General features: G+C 38.2%; 1 protein-coding gene across 1 annotated transcript in view; it reads right to left on the bottom strand.

Annotated features, from left to right (window-relative positions):
- Positions 1–1,152: 1,152 nt before the first annotated feature.
- Positions 1,153–21,354, bottom strand: part of MAN2B2 (mannosidase alpha class 2B member 2) — a gene marked incomplete at its 5' end in the record, with an annotated part of 31,687 nt that continues 11,485 nt past the window's right edge. The window contains 15 exons of the mRNA XM_080343612.1: positions 1,153–1,382; positions 2,275–2,392; positions 3,286–3,398; positions 3,753–3,905; positions 4,541–4,733; positions 4,841–4,951; positions 5,052–5,304; positions 6,234–6,425; positions 8,348–8,604; positions 10,709–10,842; positions 11,762–11,948; positions 12,803–12,993; positions 15,759–15,957; positions 18,968–19,145; positions 20,143–20,258. Of these exons, the coding sequence (XP_080199738.1) occupies positions 1,288–1,382; positions 2,275–2,392; positions 3,286–3,398; positions 3,753–3,905; positions 4,541–4,733; positions 4,841–4,951; positions 5,052–5,304; positions 6,234–6,425; positions 8,348–8,604; positions 10,709–10,842; positions 11,762–11,948; positions 12,803–12,993; positions 15,759–15,957; positions 18,968–19,145; positions 20,143–20,258 (2,490 nt within the window). The 3' untranslated portion in view covers positions 1,153–1,287. The remainder of the gene's footprint in view (positions 1,383–2,274; positions 2,393–3,285; positions 3,399–3,752; positions 3,906–4,540; positions 4,734–4,840; positions 4,952–5,051; positions 5,305–6,233; positions 6,426–8,347; positions 8,605–10,708; positions 10,843–11,761; positions 11,949–12,802; positions 12,994–15,758; positions 15,958–18,967; positions 19,146–20,142; positions 20,259–21,354) is intronic.

Below are 21,354 nucleotides of genomic sequence, written 5' to 3'. Positions count from 1 at the left end.
ACAATAAACCACATTTTTACATAAGTCCAGATCTGGAATTATTGACTGAAAAGGCATCTATATTTTCCTCTTTTAAATCTTTATATATCCTCTTTCAGTTTGACATTTCACTCATCAGGGATACAGTTTTGTAAAATATTGCACCAAGCATAATTCATCACTGCCATTGCAGTGAAGTGATTTACTTGATTCTCATCTCAGCTATGTGCATTTTCATGGTGAATAAGTAAAATAAGTAGAGATACCCAATGGCATGTGAACAGAATCAGATTCTACAGCTCCATGTTGATTAGAACTAAGAGGAAAAATAGAAGAATGCAACTTTCCTTTTGGACATAAACACTTAGCAGCTATTAGGAAAGCTAGCCACTCTTCAGGTTTCCTTCTGCTGCTGCTCACCCAGATCTGCTTAGAATTTGCACTTACTGCCAGTTTAACCCTGAACACAGTCCTCCATACTGTTCAACTTGATGCTGATGAAACATCAGTGAAACAAAACCACTGTGCACGTTCTTTGAGCCTGAGAAGTATGAAACCTCACAGTGTCATAAGAACAGTGTTCCTGCTTCAGGTTACGTGACGAGTTAGTTACTGGCCATGTCAAAAATACACCTTCTGTGGACAGACTAGCTTACCCAGAACACAAGAATGAACATCCAGGACTGGCATACTATCAAGTAAAGCCAATCAGACCTGAACCTTAAGAGACACAATTTAAACAAACTTAGAGAAAAGGAATACAAATGGTACGTTCAACTTCAGTTGACATCAAGGCACAAACTTTGCAGCTGTTGCCCAAAACACACAGCAGCTGAAACAGGACAGGCATACTTCCTTGCATGTAGAAACAGAACATCATCCAGCAAATCACTATTCTGTGATTTGGAAGTCATCTCCTCTAACAATAAAAACTGTAAGAAAAGACTTGAGATCACCACTCGTTAGAAAGAAAATTCAAGACTGTAGGACTAATAGGGCTTTGTCCGGGCTCCACAGTGAAGCATCATAGAAGCAATTACTGTAAAAACACCCACAGCAAACACTGCTATACCAAGGTCATGTCTGTATTTTTGAATTGAATGTTTCAGAAAAAAAGTGAGTTGTAAATAATTAACTAACAAAAATACCCACAGCTCAGGCCAACAGTTTAATACAATGTAGAGTTTATTCCAAAATTATTATTCCTTTCATTAAAAGTGGTAGAATGTTTTCCAAGATAATCACTCATGTCTTGAAACAAAATTTGGAGGCTACTACATATTCAATCCTGAAATACAATGCCAAACTTTATTGACCTTGAAAGTACACAAAGAAAGTCCTTATTTCCTTTGGGTGAATAGTTACTGTACAGTTTTCTGAGGTCTCTGTACTGTTGGAGAATCCTGTAAAACACAAAAACATTGGTAATTTATTCAAGAAGCAGCTTCACTTGAATATACATATTATTCTATCTCAACAGTTTTAACTCATCCCTTCCTTGAAAGCTGGTGTTTGAGCAGATTTTCTCCTTAAAGCCATAAGTAGCATGAAGCCAAAGATGCACCCATTCATAATATTAAAATATACAACAATCCATCTACTTTTCACACATTGACTCACACAGAAAATGTGAACGACTCCCCATTCATGCACCTTTTCTTCATCATGAGTAAACAGCAAGCAAGTTTCTAGCTGCCGGTCAAGTAGAGCTCTAAACTCCCACCTAGCCCAGCCCAAAACCTCTGCAAGCTTTTCACAGGGCACATACATGGATGTGACAGTCAGGACAATGTCCAAGCAACTAACTGGAATAAGAAATGAAATGAGGTCATCCACAGCCTTTGACTTGAGTGTCTGCCAAAACTTGAATCACATCCACACCGTCCTTTAAGCTGATTACAGTGAGGATTTTTAACCGCAGCTGTCTGGTTTTCTGCAGCACCGGCTCACACTTAGATTAACACAACTCATCCGCATCTAACAAAATCAATCTGTGTCACAAGTGTGAATTAATAAAGTAGCCATTTCTATATGGACAAGGATAACTCCAGAAAGATTTGAAGCTTTTTAACACTTCCAGGCAAAACAAGCCCTCAGAGAAATACAGCAGTCTAGTACTTGCAGGGAATCTCTGCTAAATGCTATTGCTTGCAGGCTCTGCCAGATACTAGGTCTGTCATATACAACAACAATACATTTTTAGTCTTGCAAGTATTTTTATATTTTTAATTACACCATTCATCAGCCTTCAATGTTCAACAACAATACAGATGCTAACTACCTTATTTCACCTACCTTTGCTTGGAGATTTTACAGTCTTCCATTTCCACCGTGTCAAAGTGTTTACATCCCAGGTGCCTGTGAGGGATCGCTCTTCCACTTGCTTCACTGATCCTAATCCCTGTAGCAAAGACTGTGAGTAAAGAAAACAAGGAATTAAACCATAGTTTATTGAAAAGAGCATCTCACTCACAGGTCTAGTACGCAGTTACACCTGAGTAGAATTTCCATCTCTAGCATTGATCCGTTAAGCATAGCTGCAGAGACTTTAAAAAACTGCTTGGTCATGCAACATAAGGGCAACTACAGATTAACCAGGCTTCAAACTAAGAAGCTGAGGTGCTGAGAGCTTCCTCTGTGCTGTAGCAAAGCTCAGAGCCTCCTAACCTCTCCATTAAAGAACTGAAACTCACACTGCACTTAAAAACAAAACAGAGAACCCTACACCTTGTCTGCCATGTTTCTGTCATCACAATCAGGATTTCATATTTTAAAATAATAAACCCCTGCCATGTATTATAAAATAAACTCTTGTATATGAAAGATCAAATAAACAAGAAACTGAAAATACACACTACATGATGGAAGTGATCAAAGTTTCAGCAACTTGTAGAAATAATAGAGGAAAAAAAACATGTTTGTTTTCTTTAATCCTGTCCACATTCCATTAACTATAGGTACAACCTGAAATAACTAAAGCAACAACAAAACATTCCCATTCTCTGCACCGGTAGGGGTACTGCAGGAAGTGTTATACAAGCAAGAGCTCAACAGGAACAGTCTTATAGGTATTTAAGCAGATCTTCATGATGTGCCCATGGCAGCTTCATCTGAAACAATGGCTTCCATCTTGCAAAGCTGAGTAAAAATAAGATCTGCTTCCCTTCGAGGTTAAAGTTATACTAGTATTTTTGTATCCATCTTTTGTAGAGTCTCTAGCACATGGTACATGGGATGTTTCATTTCAGAACCAGTTCTCTCCAGAACAAAGCCACTTTAAGTGATATTCTGAAGGATTAAATTTACCTTCAGATTGACGGTCACAGGTTGAGACAGCACAGGATCCTCTCCAACTTCATACAAGTGCCTAATTCTTAGCAGAACACGACTGAAGTCTGCATCACCTTGCTTCTGTTTACCTTTAAGGGAAAACAAAATGCAAACATTTACTTACTTTAAAAATAAATTTTTCAACCTTTTTTTTTTTAAGCTTTACACTCTCATAATGTGAACTTAATTCCATTTTTTTTAAATCAGCAACAAGACTAAGAGCAAGAAATACCCAACTCCCCCTGTTGACAGGAATGACACTAACAAGCATGACAAACTCACACTGGAGAAATATTTTACCATCCGAGTAAAGCAATCATACAGTACAATTAGCTTTCTTGATAGAAGTATTCAACACTTTGAACAAATAAAAGTACTAGCCATAGAAGAGAAAGGCACATTCTTTAAGTGTAACATCCAGCCACCCTGTTGAAAGCACCTACCCATGTGGACGTTGTGGACCTGCTCTGCATGATCAGAGCTGTATCTCCACCCTGGAATGCTCAGAGTCTGGAGATGAAGATTAGGTGGGAGAGTTACAGGTGACTCATGGACTGAATGCTGCTGAAGTTGTCTGGGTAGCTTTGGTTTACCTCCTCCATGCAAAGGGAAACAAAGAAAACATTAAAAATCCATCACACACACAAGCGTGGTGAGGATATTGTGGAAGAGTAAAGAGATTTTTGCTCTTTCTGCCAAGGCAGATGCAAAGCAGATGCTATGCTTTCGCTTCCAATGCCTTCCGAGATACAAAGAAGAGAGCAGCATGATTTTGACTGCTGGAGAAGTATATTAGACCTTTCGATAAAGCAAATTTCACTGCAGCTTGAACGTGCTATTCCACTAGTAGGCTTCAGTTTTAGTTAACATGTCAAAGGAATATTTTTAAAAGAGTGACTCAAAAATGGTCATTAAGGACTCAGCACCCAGGAAGCTGTTATATGGTGCACTAGCTACTTTGCACTAATTCCCTCTATGGACATTTTGTTCTCACTAGATGTTTTAAAATTTATTTTCCTCTGAAAGCAGAGATAATTATGTAACAAGAGAAACATTTCATACACTTGGACAACATCCATGTTTAAAATTAATGTAAAGCAATTAGCAGGCTCTAAATCTGCCTCCCAACTCACTGTATACTAACTTTGCCACACAGGAGGCTCGAAGTCTACATTTACAAACTTCACAGCATAAATGAGAGCAAAATAAATAAGCCATTCAAATTATTTACCTGATAATGCTCCAAACATTACTACTGGCCTGTGTTCTAATGCCAGTCCACTTGTCCGATACAAAAGATTGCTGACAGCCTTGGTTCCTAAAATAAGCCAAATCACAGGGCGAACCACTGAGGAGTCGTTCAAAGTGAGATTGTTACTCAGGTCCCACTGATGGTTGTTCCACAGTCTCCTGTGAAGCATCACCTGTATTTGGAAGGTAATGTCACTACAGCAATCAGCCATCATGTTTATATTATCAGCAGTCATGAAATTGTGCTCTCCTAGAAAGAAAAAATAAATTTATATGTTACCTCCACTTGTCCATTTCCTTGACTTGAGACACCATGAGCTCTTTCTGTAAGCAGCATCAACCTTGTGGTGTTATCTTCAATGTAGGCAGTTTGGACCATGGGATAATAGTTCTGAAAACACACAGTAAATCATGCAGAGATAATATTGACTTGGGTAACAGTAATGGAGAACGAAGACACAACCAATTTAGGATAACACCTTTGTGCCTACCCGAGCCACTGGGTTATCCACATATGCCTTGAATGGTCTTTTCTGGATCTGATATCCATTGTTGTCAGTGTAGAGTAGCTGCTTGGTGTTCAAATTCGTGCTTGTTCTTATAACTGCTTCACGATTTATTTCCAAAGGCCCAACATGGTATTCTTGCTCTATCCTATGGCAAAGCAAGTTCCCATCGTAGCCTTCTGGTACTGTATATATCCTGGTATATACTGCATATGTGTAATCCTGAGCAGTAACATTACTATAAAGATCAGAGGAAAGATATGCAGAGTTTATGAAGTGGAGCACTTGATCAGTTATGTCAAAACTTGCAAATCATTCATGATGAAATCCTACACATAGAAAACTTTCTTGCTTGTTTTCTATATATTTCACATACATATACAATTATTTTAAATTTCAATTTAATTTTCAAATGTACAGATATTCAGCTGGAATAAATGGTATCCTACAGTTTTTTTAGGGTAAAGAGGACTCTTCATTTGATTTGAGAAGCTCTGTTTTTCTCAAAATTAACAGAAAAATTTGAATATTTATGACTCCCTATGCAACACATTTACATTCTACAGAACACACGTATTTCTTTCAATCTGGGCAACATTAATTCTGATGCAAGAATTCCACTGTATTCCAAAGGTCCTTCTCAACTACAGTCTTTGTACACTGCCATGTAAAGCAAAAGGCTTCAATCAAACAAGCAGATTTAAAAGTGGTTATAGACTTATGTAATTTTAACACAAAAAAGTAGCTAGTTCATCAGGGGGCAGTGTGTCCTTGGGTAGGATTCATATCTCCTTTCTCTAATTTGCTTACAAGGAAGATATTCACAGTTATAAAAATGAATCATTAAGTCCAAATTCACCCACATAAGATGTTAGCTTCAATTTTCACTGAGTTGTATGGAACCAGGATCCCAAAAGAAGCTGCACTATGACGTTAACCACAGAAGATGACTCTGAACAACCTTCACGTCCCTCCCTGCAGCAATATGTGCTATTTAAAGGATGTGCTTGCTCAGCACTACATTTACCAGATGCATGCTAGTTATTTTGTCTAAATCTGAAACAGTACACAGAGCTTGCTGTTTAAGAGTAACTATACAGAACTAACTCATAGGAATCTACAGAGAATTAAACATTTCAGTGAAGTGAAGCTGTAATGGTGTTGTACCTGTAGAAATACTGACGTATCTCTGTCATCAACTTCCCAGAAACCACTTCCAACCCCACTGCTTTTGATACTGGAACAGCTGGACCACTTGGGGCAAAAAAATAGTTATCTGAAATGGGTCCTTTCGCCACGTCGCCATTCACATGGTACTCAAGGAACTCCTGGGTCAACTGGACAGTCTGGTTAGTCTCCCTGGAAATCCGCAGAAGAGGCAAAATTATATTAATTACAAACACATTTCGCACATAATAGCTACAAAGCTGAACTGCAACAGGAACGAGGCTGGGAAAGTAAGAAAAAAAAAATAAATCTATTTCCTCAAAGTGAATAAATGCTTTTATAAGACTTAGGAAATAAGAACAGCAGAGAATTAAAGTGCTTCCTGTCAAGACATCTGTCAGTGTGTGAATAAATGATTTTATGTCATTTTATACTTTCATAAAATGGAAACATCTTAAGACAGAAACAACATCTACAGTAGCTCACTGTTTTAACGTGAGAGTTGCTACAGGATCAAAAACTACCAATTGCACAAAAATGAGGTACATCGCACCACACTAATGAATAATCAGGTGCATTTAAGTGACTTTGTAGCTAGGTAAATCAGCATGATGCAAATTTCCATATTTAACACTGGTAACAAATATAATGGCAACAGGATAGCAAATTTTACACTTGCTCAGTACCTACTTTGTTTCCTCCTTTCTCCCCTGAAGCTTACAGTCCAGCTATTCATGACTCCACATCAAAACCTTTGGTAAGTCATATGAAGGCAATTTAAGACGTTATTGCCCTCAGTTACCAGCTCTATTCTACTTTTGGAGCCTTGCTGGCAAAATAGGAAAAAAGTCACTTACTCTGGCATATAAATTGAAACTGCCAGCCTTTTTAGCTAGTGTTAATACAGTGACCTACAAACTGTAACGACTGAGGAGCAAAACATATCCACGTCTTACCTACTACTCCTGTTATAGGGCATGTCCACTGCAGGGGCAGGACCTAGAAGTTCTTAGTCTTGCAGCTAAACTTCATAAGGCTTCACAGCCAATCCCAATTTTTGAACCTTCCCTCCCATTCTGACCCGACATCTCATTTTTTCCCATTACCCCAAAGCAAACTTCCTGAAACTCAAACATCCTGAAGGCTTGTAAAGAAAATGAATATCCTATTTCTCCTACATACTGAATTCCAGTCCTTGCTGCCTGCCAGAACAGGATGGAGAAAATGGAACTTTAATATAGATTTTTGTTCTTCCTCGTTATATTCCTTATTATATTCCTCATAGATCTGGAGGCACTTTGAGAAAGCACTTTCTACAAGGCTCTTAGTTAAGGCCCATCTGTGCTTTTAAAGCTGATTTTAACTATACTGGACAACAAGTTCTTGCTCTAGGAGGCAGAATTATGAACAAAACCACAAAGGTGAAAGAGGTCTAATAGTCACTAGGCCAATGTCAAAGGGGTCAACTCTTCTAGCAGTATATAGCTGACAATCTGAACCCTGAGCAGGCAAAAAGCAGCACAGCTCCACTAAAGCTGAAGGAATTGGGCCAATTCGTGTGAGCTAAGAAAGACAACCTCTATCTCACCTCAATCTTGACTATTCTTCCACTTTATCTGACAGATTAAATGGAATTTGCTTAGTTAAATGTTTCCTTTCAAAAAGTTTTGTAGTTTTCTACCATAGAAAGGGTGATATAGGACTTGCAAAACTACTGATTAGTAAAAGTTCTTGCTTCATCACTTAAGGTTCATTGTGTAGGCACAGTGTATGTGCTTATTTATTTTTAATACAAATACATATTCATAACCCTCTTTAGTTCTAAAGAACAATGAGATTCTGCTGATCTATTAGTTAATACTGTGATATGTCACCTTAGACCAATTGCATGGTTAAACAGGGCAAGAACATTACAGAAATAGTATGGAATCACACCTCTGTTAGTGTTGGTATTTCCTGTAAAAAGGAGGACAAATGAACAGGAGATAAAAGAGAACCATAAAGAATGTAAAGAACATTTTGTTAGCTAAGTCTCAGAATTAAGGTTTGGACTTATTTTTACAAAGGGTTTTACAGAACCGGAAACATTATTAAGAACAAGCAGGCAATCTCACCTCTCTGTAATGCTGTGCATTAGATTTGTGTTTGGGTCAAACAAGACCTGGTAGCAGTTGTTAACCACAGGAAGAAACCGTTGACTTTTTTCATCTGCACGAGTTATATCTTTTCGCTTGTACTTCACTGATGTTCCAATATATGCAGACTGTTCACCATTCAAGGGTTTAACATTGTATTTTCTGTAGCTCAGACCACTTATTTCAACTAGAATATAGAGATCATAGGCAGAATGGGACTCCACTGAGCTTTGAACCTGCATGTTAACATACACAAGAACGCTCCATCACAGAAAATTAATTAGCAAGGCAACTATTTTCATGTGTTGTAAGCCCTAAATTACACAAATTAACTACTACTTTAAAAATAAGTTTCTCAACATGCCATTCTTGCAATTCTCAATTACAATGTAGATCTGTGGTGCTTTTAATTGGGAGTTTGGTGAACTTGGATTAAGCTTAGCCTTTCTGTGACGGGAAGAGGGCCACTAAGAAAATCACAAAATTAGATGTTATTTTAATACGAACACGGAATCGTAGATCTCAGTTTAAGATCATATTGTGAAATGTCTATATGAGCAGAAATAATCATAAATTAAACTAATCAGTCAAATGACCGAAAAGAGACTGAAACATAAGGTAGGTGACCAGTGCAAGTATGAGAAAGCTCTTGACAAGACAAGGAAGCACCCAGACATGCCCTCACCATAAGCAACTGAGACGGGATCAGAAGCATGTAGCATACTTTTGAACAGCAAACAGAACACCAGTGTTACTTAATACCAAAATACCTTAAACAACAGTTTTTAGCCATCTTTCAAGTACATGTATCCTGCCCATTAATGTTATATAATTCAGCACTACTTTTCATTTGGGGCAAGAAAATGGGAGTAGAGAAATATTGTACAGATTACATGGACAAAAAGGTTAGTTACAACTAACCAGAAATTAAAGCAAGTTGTCTGTACCTTCCCACTGCAGACTGCCATTTGTCCAGTTACTCAGACCACAGACCTCCTAACCTTAGTGGTATCAATAGGACCTTCTCTCCCTTTACTACACAACTGCAGAAGCCAGAAGGGCACTTGCCAAACCTCAGTTCCTCTCAGCCCCATAGTCACTTCAGGGTTCTAAGCTAAAGATTTCTTTCTCTCAAAAGGAAGGAGTATGTGATTTGAATGTTCTTTTGCACAGTATATCCTGGAAGAAAAAGGCCCAAAACCACCTTCTCAGCACAGGTAAAGAGATTTCATTTAGCCTCAAGTGACTATCCATATGCATATTTGAATAACTTACAGCAAAAGAGAGTAGAGACCAACTCTGGAACCAAGAACTTTGTCTTTTTAAAATAAAGAATGACAGCTTGACTTCAGGGCATCATAAATCCTGAACTAAATGCTTTAAACACATGTCTCTTCCTTGTATCTTACGAGGCTAAAGTGATTCAGATGGTTGGACATTTGGAAGGTAAGTGGGTGACAGGTAAGCATGACCATGTGTTAACCCAAGAGGCTGATGGCTTCCAGATAAAGGCAGTATGGTCATATGCCATCATCACGTGTGTATGCAGGAACAGGAGACAGCTGTTGTGTATCAGTACCTGACTACAGTGTGCCTTGGTGCATGGTGAGTCATAAGCCACAGATAATAGAAACTGTCCAGCTGGCAGAACCTGCTGAGCTATCTGGCATCTCAGGAACAGAGTGGAGCACCTGGGATTGTGTCAGGCCCTACATGCAGGAGGTGTTCCTACAGGTTTATCAAACCACTGATGATGATGCACTCTCTACAGCAGATGCTTCTGAGAATGGCTTGGGCTAACTTTCATTTGAGGCCACTTTCTCCTCTCCCAGGTAACAGCTGGCCTTGTCTTGGAGCTTGGCTATGACAGAATGATATGTCACATGGCAGCTGACTGTCCCCAGTATCTTTTGAGCTTGTAAATAAGACTTATGTTTCTTAAATCTCTTCTCCCCAAGACAATGTGTTCATTGTACAAACAAAACTGCCAACTGTAGGGCAGGGCATCAACCAAAACAGCTTTATTTGAAACAGTGGTTTTTATAGAAAGAAAAGCAAGATAAGAAGTGCAAAGTTACACAGAGTAGGTGTGCAAAGAACAAAACAAACACATTAGAAGAGCAGGAAACCCTTTTGGACAGTGAGACAAAAAAATTCTAAATGAGAGAACAGGCAATTAAAAAATATCACTTGAGAAAGAACTAGGAAAATCCCAGTTTGAACTAATACTTGTTTTCACTGTAATACCACATATTACCACACTTTGACAGGAGGTAGGATGAAGTCAGTGCAAACTGACAAGTGAAAGAAAAGTAACAGAAAGAAACAAAGTTGAAGTACCTGTGCTGGTACAGAATGTCCCAGTTCATCATAGACACCCATCGCAGAGTGGCTGACAGAAACCGTGACAAAGGTAGTGATGTTCCATGCCAGTGGATTATAGACAACAACATATTGGTCAACACCTGTAGCACCTTTGCACACACAAACAAAGCTATCAGTCACTAAAATGATGTATTTTTAAAACGTGATATTAAAAACTATTTGAGAGATCTGTCTAGATGCAACCATCTTATAAAATTTTAACATAAAACCCTGCAGTAAAACTTCATTATTGAAAAAAGGAAAACATTTTAGAGTACTTCCTCAAAGTCCCTTCTCTGCTATTCTTCTATTCTTTACCCAACAAAAAGACACTGTGTATTTAGAAAATAACACCTGAGCTGAACGCAAATACATTTAGTGAAAATAAGCAGCTTACCACAACTCATTGTCATGCAGTATTATCTGAGTTATACAGAAGATTAAATGAGAAGCCTGATCTAAAAACAACCCTGTAAAAAACCAAATCAGTCTGTTGCACAGCCCACGGCACTACTTACATTTGGCAGTTTAAAAAGTTTCCAAAGTAAAGATAAAAGGTGATGTACAGTCTTTAGAACAGACTCCTTAAAAAATCCTTTACTTCTTTTTTTTACACAAGCTGGCAGTACACTACAGTAGGAACATTTCTTAACTGTGATTGTGCTTCTTACTGCATTATCTTATGTTGCATAGTAAGGTTAGTTTAGTAATTACCATGATCAGCACCTCTTCCTTTCCTCTGTTATAGAGCTGAAGTCTGAATTTGGGAGCCAGGTCTAATACATGCACTGGGGCAAGGCTCTGCCTAACATCAGTTTAAGGCTTCTGGTTTCAGATGCTCGAGATCTGAGAACTCTTAAATTTCATCTGAGTTTGCCTCAGGTCTAGGAGGTCTCATAAAGAAAACAGGATTTTCCAGCCCTGGTTCACAGAACTGACGTGGTACAGAGTACACGGATTGTTTTGGAGGAAAACATGATAGCTTTCATAAGTTAGCCTAAAAATTAGAAAAGCTGTGTTAGAAAGTACCTGGTATTCTTGAGTGTTTATTGTAAACAGAAGAATAAACCTCTCCATCCTTCTTTGCATTGTTCATGTCAAAGATTATGGAAGCCATTAGCTTCTTTACGTTGAACATTCCGTACATCAAGTTATTTGTATACATGTCCTTCACCTTGGGAGACTCTGTGCCTGTTATACCATCGTGATGCTGGACCTTACATGTAAGAGCAATTTGAAAGGTCACAATGCAACAAGATGACAACTTCAGGTTTGCATTTGTATTAACATGGTCCACTAACCTTCAGACATATAACTTGAAATAATAAGGTATTACAGTTATGTTCACAGACTGACATTTTGCCTATTCCAAATTGCCATTTATAGAATGAAATGGTCAAAGACAAGTTACACACAGATTTCCCTCTATACATATCCCTCTTTTATTAATTAGAAATTACTAAAGTTACATACTTAGAGGGAAAAAAATACAAGTTACCAAACCAAGAATGCAGCAAAAATACTGTAACAAGGTAAGTTTTAAATTTCCTGCTAAGGTCCAGTCAACAACTTAGTTCACAAAACACTTATTACCAGGAATAGCACTGAGCCCTGTAAATGGTTAATGGCATGAATCTGATCAGTTAACTGCTGAACTCTGAAGAAGCACATCTGGCCTTCCTCTTCTGACTTGCAAAAGTAGACATTAACAGTAATTTTCAGGTAGTTCAGTTCTTGCTTGTTTATTCATTTTTAAAAACGTTTTCTAAATAATAAAGCTAACATTAAGAAAAGGAATTTCACATGCAAAGTTTGAAACAACATATTCTTTTACCAGCTGAATATTTGCCAGTTACCATGTCTTGAATGTATGGCTAAGGGGCTAAAGCCATGTTTCAAGACAGTTTTTTGAAAAATTGCTTTGTTTTTACTTATGGCTTGCTAAAGGGGAAAGATATTTCTAAAAACATAAAAGCAACTTTGAGACACTCCAGCAGAAATGCTTAAGCAAAGTTTTGCTTTTGGGCAACAAACATTTTAATTCAAATTAAAAAATAAATCAATCTTTACCTCTGAAACTGCCCATCTAAGGCTCTGAAGTTGTTTTAAGGCTCTATATTTGCAAACAGGACCTTCTGGGTGTTTCTGGACATATATTGTGAAAAAGGACTCTCCAGCATAAAGCAGTGAGCTTGCTCTCCTTGCGATTCCCTTTAACGTGCTCCGAGATGTATAAAACCCAGTCCATGCTTGAAATGCCTCTGTTAAGAGTTGAACAGATCCAATATGTGTCAAAATACCATTTCAATTATCATGCATTTGTTATTTATTAGACTACTACTGTACAGCTTCTTACATGAAGCCTCCTGTGCATTTACACATCAGCCACCAACTGCAATAGTCATAAGCCCTACAAAGAGGCACAGCCATAAACATGCACTTTGGAAAATTACCATCTTTCCTACAGGCCCAGAAACAGGAGTGTTGATACAAAGCTGTTATTGGCTAAGTTAACCTGTGCTTGCAGAAATTTCTTCTTTGGGGGTCTGCACAAAACAACCTTAGAAGTTGCACTGAAGCATATTTTATTACTCATTAATAAAGCCAATTGTAATCCTTGGTTGCTGCTTGATACAAGCTCTCTACATTCCGCCCTTTTAGTCAAAGGGATTTATCTTAAATTTCATTTCCTCAAAATGGAGTAGAAATAGTGATGTGATAACATGACTCCAAACTCCTGCAGCACTGCAAACTGCATCAAAAGATGCCCTCAAGTGGTCAGTGGAAAGTTCAACAGTTAATTTGTGCTCATACACTCTAGTATCCTATAGAGTAAACTAAGAAAACCAATATTTGCTTTCAAAACCTCTAAATCCCTACTTAGCTTTGTTGTTGGTAGTGGGTTTGGGGGAGTTTTTTAAAAAATATACTACTGATAAATAGTTTTTCCAGAGAGAAGTTGCAGAAAGTGCTTTATAAAGTGCATATTTGCAACTGTAACAATCCGCTGTCAGCATAGGATCAAAGACAACAATTAGAAAATGGGATCTTTAGCTCAAAAACTCTAGGAAAAATTACTTTTGACCTAAAAATATGCTAGAAGTTAAACCAGAATGAATTCCATTTCAGTTTTCAAGGTTACAAGCAGAAGAGTCGCATATGCATATGCACATTACAATGAATGTAGAGCAGAAAAAGGAAATACTTATCTGGGACTTAAAACTTGAGTTTCCAAGGCATATGTCAAAAGTGACACTGAGCCCAGTGAGTGACTCATAATAAAATGGCATAGAAAGAATGAGAGAGGATTAATCATCAAGAAGCAAAATAGTATGTGGGAGAAAGTGCACTCAAATCTATACTGCAATTGCAAGGCACAGTAAGTTGTTTGGGGAAGAAATTGCACCTCTGTGTGGGCACCCACCTGGAACACTGAAGGTGCTGCTATTACGCAAGCTAATGGCAATCAACTGCTGCCTGTAAATTATGCCTAAAGATACAGGTAAGAGCCCAGATGTAAAAGGATATTAGCACTTAAGCCTGGCGATGCATTTATCAGTGAGTTGTTCAATATGACATGATCCCTGGAGGGAGGTAAGTGTGTAAGGGATCAGACCATGCAATGATTCACAGGAAGCAATAGTTATTTTTATTAATTTAAAAGTTAACAGACATGTTACGGAATATTGGACATATAACCTAAATTTGGATTCTAATAGTCCAAGATATACAGCCACAGTATCAAAAATGTGATGAAGTAGTAGTAGCTACAATTATATATTTTAATGATGCCAATGTTATTTTAATGATAATCCAGGCAATGAAACAAATTAATGAGTTCAGAAACTGAGAAGTTAGCTCTTGATATGAGGCCTAAAAAGGTAAATTTACTAGGGAAAAGAATTAAAGGGATGTTGAATATGGCATATCGAGAAGTACCTGAAGCGCTGTCAGACTGCCTTGGTTCCTTGGTTACCTACCTCACTACTCATTCAGACATTCATAGATTACTCCATGTCATGTTTCCCATCTCAGCTCTAACCTACACATAATCCAGTTCTTTTAAACAATAACAATGGGACGTGGCTCTATTTGGCCCTTCATCTGTTTCCAGGTGTCTTTCAGTTTATCAGTTTCCTTTCAGTTCCCTGGATCCAGGAGCACTGTGTCCTTACTAGGGTTCATTTTTGGGGAAGAGGAGGAGAGGTGCAACATGCACAGCCAATACTACAGAATACCTAAGTGACCACAGGTCATTTGTGCATGCTAACGCATGGGAGGCAAAGTATGAATTCCAAGTTAAATGTCCAAATGTGAAACAAATAGTCAAAATCTGTATTTGAAGCAGAATGAGTCCTAGGATCTCAGCTTTAGAGAGTTGACAGGACCCCTCCAATCTCGTATTAGTTGTGCTGGTACACCTTTGCCAAGCACCTTTGCTATTACTGCTGTCTGCTAACTGGTTTGCAGTGTGTTACTTACTTTGCAGCCTTTTTTTTTCCCCTTCATCCATCCACTGCAATATCTTACTGAATTTCAGCCAGGTGGCCTAGGCCTACAGGTTTATCTCATCACTCACTGTTTTCACTGTAACAGAACCTGATTAGTGAAGTATCTATAAATTGCTTCAGGTCATTTAACAAATTTGGATGACATCACACACATGAATATGCCTCATGCTTAGCTTTCCTTCACACTCTATTGTTATTCAAAGACATCAAAACAAAAACCTCGAGGTAGATTTCTTGCCAAGCTTGCCCATTTCTATACTCTTTCCTTCAGGGTCTTTTCCTCCACCCATTGCTTCCAATGGTTCCAAAGAAATAGTCCAAGCATTGCCCTACAATCTTTCTTAGACTACTAATTTGGGAGCAACTTATCTATTTGATGACAGCTGGTAGTGTAAATAAATGTTATGAGGAGATGGTGTTCTCCCTCTTTATTTCCCATTTTCTCAATTTCCCTTTATTAATATTTTAAATACATACATTTGAGGCGGACATTACACAGTTGTGAACTTAATTACCTGTTGAATATGGAAGAAAGTCTTGAGAGTCCCGAATTTCCCATGTAAGATTTCTGCTATAAACTGCTTGGAAGTAATCCCCAACAGTGGCATACTGGACAGTCACTCCAAGCTCATCAGAATGCTTGTTAATATAATCCAGCAACAGGTCCATGTTGGAGTACTGAACAGATGCATTAAAGAACTGTTTGTCACAGCCCTGAAATTCCAAAAACAGAACAGTCGAATGACTTTGGGTCATGTAATTTAGCAGGACCTTTTTTAACACTGGTCTGCCCATATAAAGCTATTTGTTAAAAAATGTCAAGAATGGGTAGTGTTACTTGCACAGATCAGCTAATAACCAACCGGCATTACAGATAGAGAGAAGTGTGTTGACATAGCATATTGAGCAAGAGTATGCAATTTTGTGGTAGCAACTGGAAAAATGCATGCATACATGCCCGGAAAGACGACCTTTGTTTCTATTCACACTTCACTTCTCCAACTTAGCAGAAAATAAGGAAGTTCTTATTTTCTTCTCTGAAGAATGCTTACAGCTTTAGGAAGTGCTGAGGACATGATGTGAAACAAAACAATCTGGACAGAGATCCCCATAGTACAAAAGTCACACAATCTGTTGCTTATATTCCATCATGACAGTACACTATCGTACTTCTGATGCTCACCCAGATAGTTAAGAGAGGTGATACACTGTGTATCAAAGAGCCTTTTTTTGAGCACACTTGCACGACTTCTGCCTTCTGTTGAAGGTGTCTTAAGGCAGACCATCTGCACACACAAACATTTTACAAAAGGCATAACTAGTCATGCCTTTGTTGAACTACAATAGCTGAACAACAAAATGAGTCGGTCAGCCGTGTGCATTCTTATGGTGTAGGCATCCATCTGAAGCACAGTAACATGCTAAGAAACCTTCGCCACATAAAAAGGCCTACTTGAAGCCCTCCAACACTGAGACCAGCTTAATGTATCCTCATCTTCATTTCTCTGTGCTTCAGATAGAAAACACTGCACAAGTCAATCTTGAGATCATATTCAAAATAAGGATACTTTCAGCAATTTGCCTTCAAAGCCCCAGCCTTTACCTGATGAGCTCGAGGACTTTAACTTGATAAGCTGAACCCATTCAACTCATAAACAAGCTGAACCTGATGAATTCAGTTGAACTCAAAGGCAATTACTCTTCCCCTTTCTCAGACGTGATTGCCACCCCCATCCCTTCTGCATTTACTAGGTGTTCCGAGTAAAGCCACTGTCACATCCTTCATAAATCCTAGTGCACATGCCTGTCCCTTGGACCTAACAGGATAAGTCACTGATTGGAGCAGTGGAAATTCTACCTTCAAACCAGGAAAGTTCTTCTGAGATACCCAGAGATGATCTGCATGCATACAGCAGAAAATGGAAAACAGCTTCAAACTGGGATGAGCTACTGAAATACATCAAACCAAATAGTGAAAAGTACGGCAGTCAATGCAAACCAGAGTTCCTAATGCTGACTGCAGCTAAATTTGTGGGGAAGAACTAACATGTTTACCAGTCAAAACTACTTCATGTTTATAGAGCACTACTTTCAACTCATGATCCATGAAGACCATAAAAAGCAGACTCTTTGCACCACAAAAGGGGACGTGGTGGGCTGGCAGACTCTGCTTACACGGGCACAGAACAGAGCAACTGAGGAGCATTGTAGCTCTGTAGAACAAGGACATCCAGGAGAACCTGCTGTAGTGAGTCAACACATCCACTCACTCTCTGAACACAACTTTGCACAAGAATGTTATACATTAGTCAGTTCAACCACACAGGCCAGAAAACATCTCAAGGATCAGTTCCAGCCCTTAAAACAATTCCATATCCTCTTCTACAGCTCCTGCTATGGCTTCTTGAGAGGCAGATTAAAACTTTTACACCGCCCCGTAGCCCAGTGCCTCCTCCTGCACAACTAGGCACTTCATATCATGAATGAACACTTGTTGGTCCATGTCACTCATTATAAAAGTGCCAACAGTCCAGATGTGAAGTCTGACCTTAAATGGGAAGGTGTCTATTTCCTGATTTTTTAACTGAAGGAAAAAAATATCCAAGTACTCCAAACTATTTGTAATCACAAAAAAAAATATATAAGCTTAGATATAGAGGTATCCAAATATCTATTCCTCTCTACTTCTTTACATAGCACTATGAATGAGTAAAAACCTTTTATTACTTTGTTTAAAGCTCATTATTACAAGCACATAAATCAGGAAATCAGAGACTGGAATTTTCTTACATTACTGCAAAACCACAGGTTTGGATCTAGACATTTTTAATTTATTCAAGCTATTCAAAACTCCCTCCCATTCCTATGTAACTTTCACTATAGCACTAATACAGAGTATTATATCCCATTCTCTCCTCAACCTCTACCAAAACAAACCAACCAACCAACCAATAAAAGCAACAGTGTCACAAACACAGGAGAAAAACAAATCAGTGACTCAAAGCTGCATCAGCCAGAAAATGTTTTTTCTCTTTGTAACAACAGATACCATGGTGAAATAGCCCCCTTAAGAACACACGTCATCCTTTGGTATTGTAATTATGAGACCTACAGAATCCACCAAAATTCAAAACCAAACTGTATATTCAGTTTAGGTAAAGTTATTATTTTCTAAGAATTTAAAACTAGTGAGAGCATATCAGTGCTATGTGTAGGACATTGTTTGGATGACCAAGCTGGGATATATTTGTGCTTCTAACTAAAATACAAGGATTGTATAAGAAAATCATTATACACCAGTTAGCAAAGACCTTGTCTATACAATATGTAATACATTTTCTTGTAATGCTATCATTTCTGTTAACATGGTGTGCTACGCAGTTATGTAAAAAGATCATTTAAATAGACAAAACGAGGAGAGAAAACGAAGCAATATTGCAATATATAGTTTCACAAGAGGTTATGTTCACAACATTGTCACATTTCTTTCTCTATTAAGTAGGGGGGGGATGGTAGACAGTTTGCAGACCATACAAGGGAGTTCTAGTTTTTAACAATCATTAGTAACCAGACATTTGGTCCCCACTTATTAGAAAAACGCTTTACCAACATATGGTTTGTACCTGCATTTTTGCAGTACCTTCTGTAGCAAAGTTCCATCTCCCTCATGTCCACACTGCAGAGGTATCTGCCACTTCTAAAACAAATGCTGATCTGCACTTACCCACGGCCACAAAACATCACTTGTTTGGAACCAGGCTGCTCTCTCCTTAATGTTTGCCACCATGGCTTGTGCGTACAGATGGATGTTAGTATCTGTAACAGGGAGACTCATGTCTGGATAAACACCGTCTTTGGGTGGATCTGGAAAAACTGCAATTCCATTCCAATAAAATCCTGATCTAAGTAGAAGAAGAAAGCAATAAATAAAGAGGATTTATTCAACTCAGAAAAGCACATCCAAAGCGGCTCAGATAAAATGCAGACACACAGGGAGTAAGAGACAAAAAAAAAATAAAAATCAGTTTATATCCATTGCTACTATCTAGGTTTTAGTGTTTATTTGGGGGTGGAGGTAGGGGGAAGTTTGTCCAGTTTTCTTTTCGTACTGTGCAACTTTCCAAGTCCCTGCTGCTTGTTGGCACAGAACAAAGAAACCATAGGACAAACCAGCAAGCTTTGTAACAATGAGGAGGTTCCCTCAAGGAGACTTTGTTTACAAAGATTATTTTACTGGATAAGCCAGTGAACAAAAAAGTTTTCAAGAGCTCCTGGATATTTTTCGCAAAGTAAATGGAAAATTTTAGTCGCTTGAGTTTATACACAGATAATATACACAATCGCAGCCCAATATAATGCTGAGAATCTCCCATAGAAAATCAATTAGCAATAGCCGAGTCCATACTGAGCTTCCTGGAGTTCTAAAATCTTAACTCTCCAGGCAAAGAAACAAACATCCAGTCCTGTTTTGGGCATTTTCTGTTCACAGCAATTGATATTTTTATTCTACTTTTTTTTTTTTTTTAATAATGACTGTCATTTTATACATATACATAGATGAAAGCACTACCTGTACTCCAAGACTCCTGGTGCTAGAAAACATTATTTTTAAAGTCTATCAATATTTTGAAGCATTTTAAATGCCTGTCAGTAGTGTCACTTTTGAGCATTCAACTGTTAGGTACTGAGCAAATTTCACGTATTATGGTGGGTAGCTGGGGCTGCATAATAATCCTGACTGAGATCTACAGAGTCTAGACATCTCCTTGACCTACTGCTAGTCAGGAGAAAGCAGTAGAATACTATTGAAAGAAAACAGCCAAAGAAAATGGTTAAGCTGCAACAATATAAACTCTCAGAAGCGATCAATATTTCTGCCTATTTGGGAAATCTTCAGACCTGTCTGAAAAAGGTAGTCGCGGTGGGGTACAGTAGCTGTACTGATCCATAACATGGGTGAAGATCTCCTGTTTCTCAGATAAAGAAGGAGAGCCCTGCCACACAAACTGAAGCTTCTGGAAAACAAAAAAGGTAAGAAATTGTTACCCTTGATGCCAAGTGCAGAAATACCATCATTAACAACTTAGGACTTCAGAGCGCCCATCTTACTTTCCACCACCTGTAATACCTTAAGTGCTTTTATAATACTTAAGACCAGCTTAAGCAAGGTCCCATACTCTGTGAAAGAGGCTACAGTGCTGCCTCTTTCTGTTCGAACTGACGAAGAAGGAGGAGGCAGCACACTGCCAGCATACTGCTAAAATTCAGATTTAAGTCTAGCTTATCCTAGGTATTACATCTCACTTGCTTCAGCTAGGAGAGACCCAGATGTAGCCTGGATTGCACTGTAGTCACTGGGAATCGATGTTTAATCAAACAGAATTTTCACCGTTTTGGAAGCCTCCAGACTGTCAAGTGCCAGAAAAAAAAAAAATAGATGTGAAACAATTGTCAAAAGCTCATAAAAAAATTTAGCTGAATGGAAGTACTGCAATTCACTGCAAACATAAGGCAGTAGGTCCTGGGTTCACCAAATTCAATAGGAATTCTGTTGTCTTTTTCAGAGACACTTTTCACCCAAGATTCATAAAAACTGCCTAATGCCCAGCTCATACGAGTCAAAGGCCCTTATTTTAACATAATTTAGTGTGTAAAACTGATGACTGATCAGGATCCAACATTATGATACAAAAAGAAAAACATTTACTATGTATGGGACACTGTGTAAGAGAAGGCAGAACATGAAACAAAAACTGAATTCAGCAAAAAATAATATTAGCTGCCACCCTGACTTAGTATTATCAGTTTTACAGGCATAAATAAATGTTTCGAGCACAACAAGCACCCATACATACATGGGCCAAACACGCATACTACACTTTAAAACAGTCTACAGTGAAAACAATATATCTAAGATTTTCTCAGGTGAAACTGAAACCCATTCTAGATGCCTCCAGTTCCAATACTCCTAATTCAGTGTCAACTTACACCTTGCCCAACTGCCCGTATTTTGTGTCTTCTTGAGGCTAGACTATACTTTATCCACAATCAGAAGTCACAAAGACATTACCTGACCACATTATACAGATTCAATATATTTCACCATTACCA

This window comes from Nesoenas mayeri (assembly GCF_963082525.1).
Source record: "Nesoenas mayeri genome assembly, chromosome: 4".
Classification (NCBI taxonomy): Eukaryota; Metazoa; Chordata; class Aves; order Columbiformes; family Columbidae; genus Nesoenas; species Nesoenas mayeri.
This window is presented reverse-complemented; position numbering and strand designations above follow the sequence as displayed.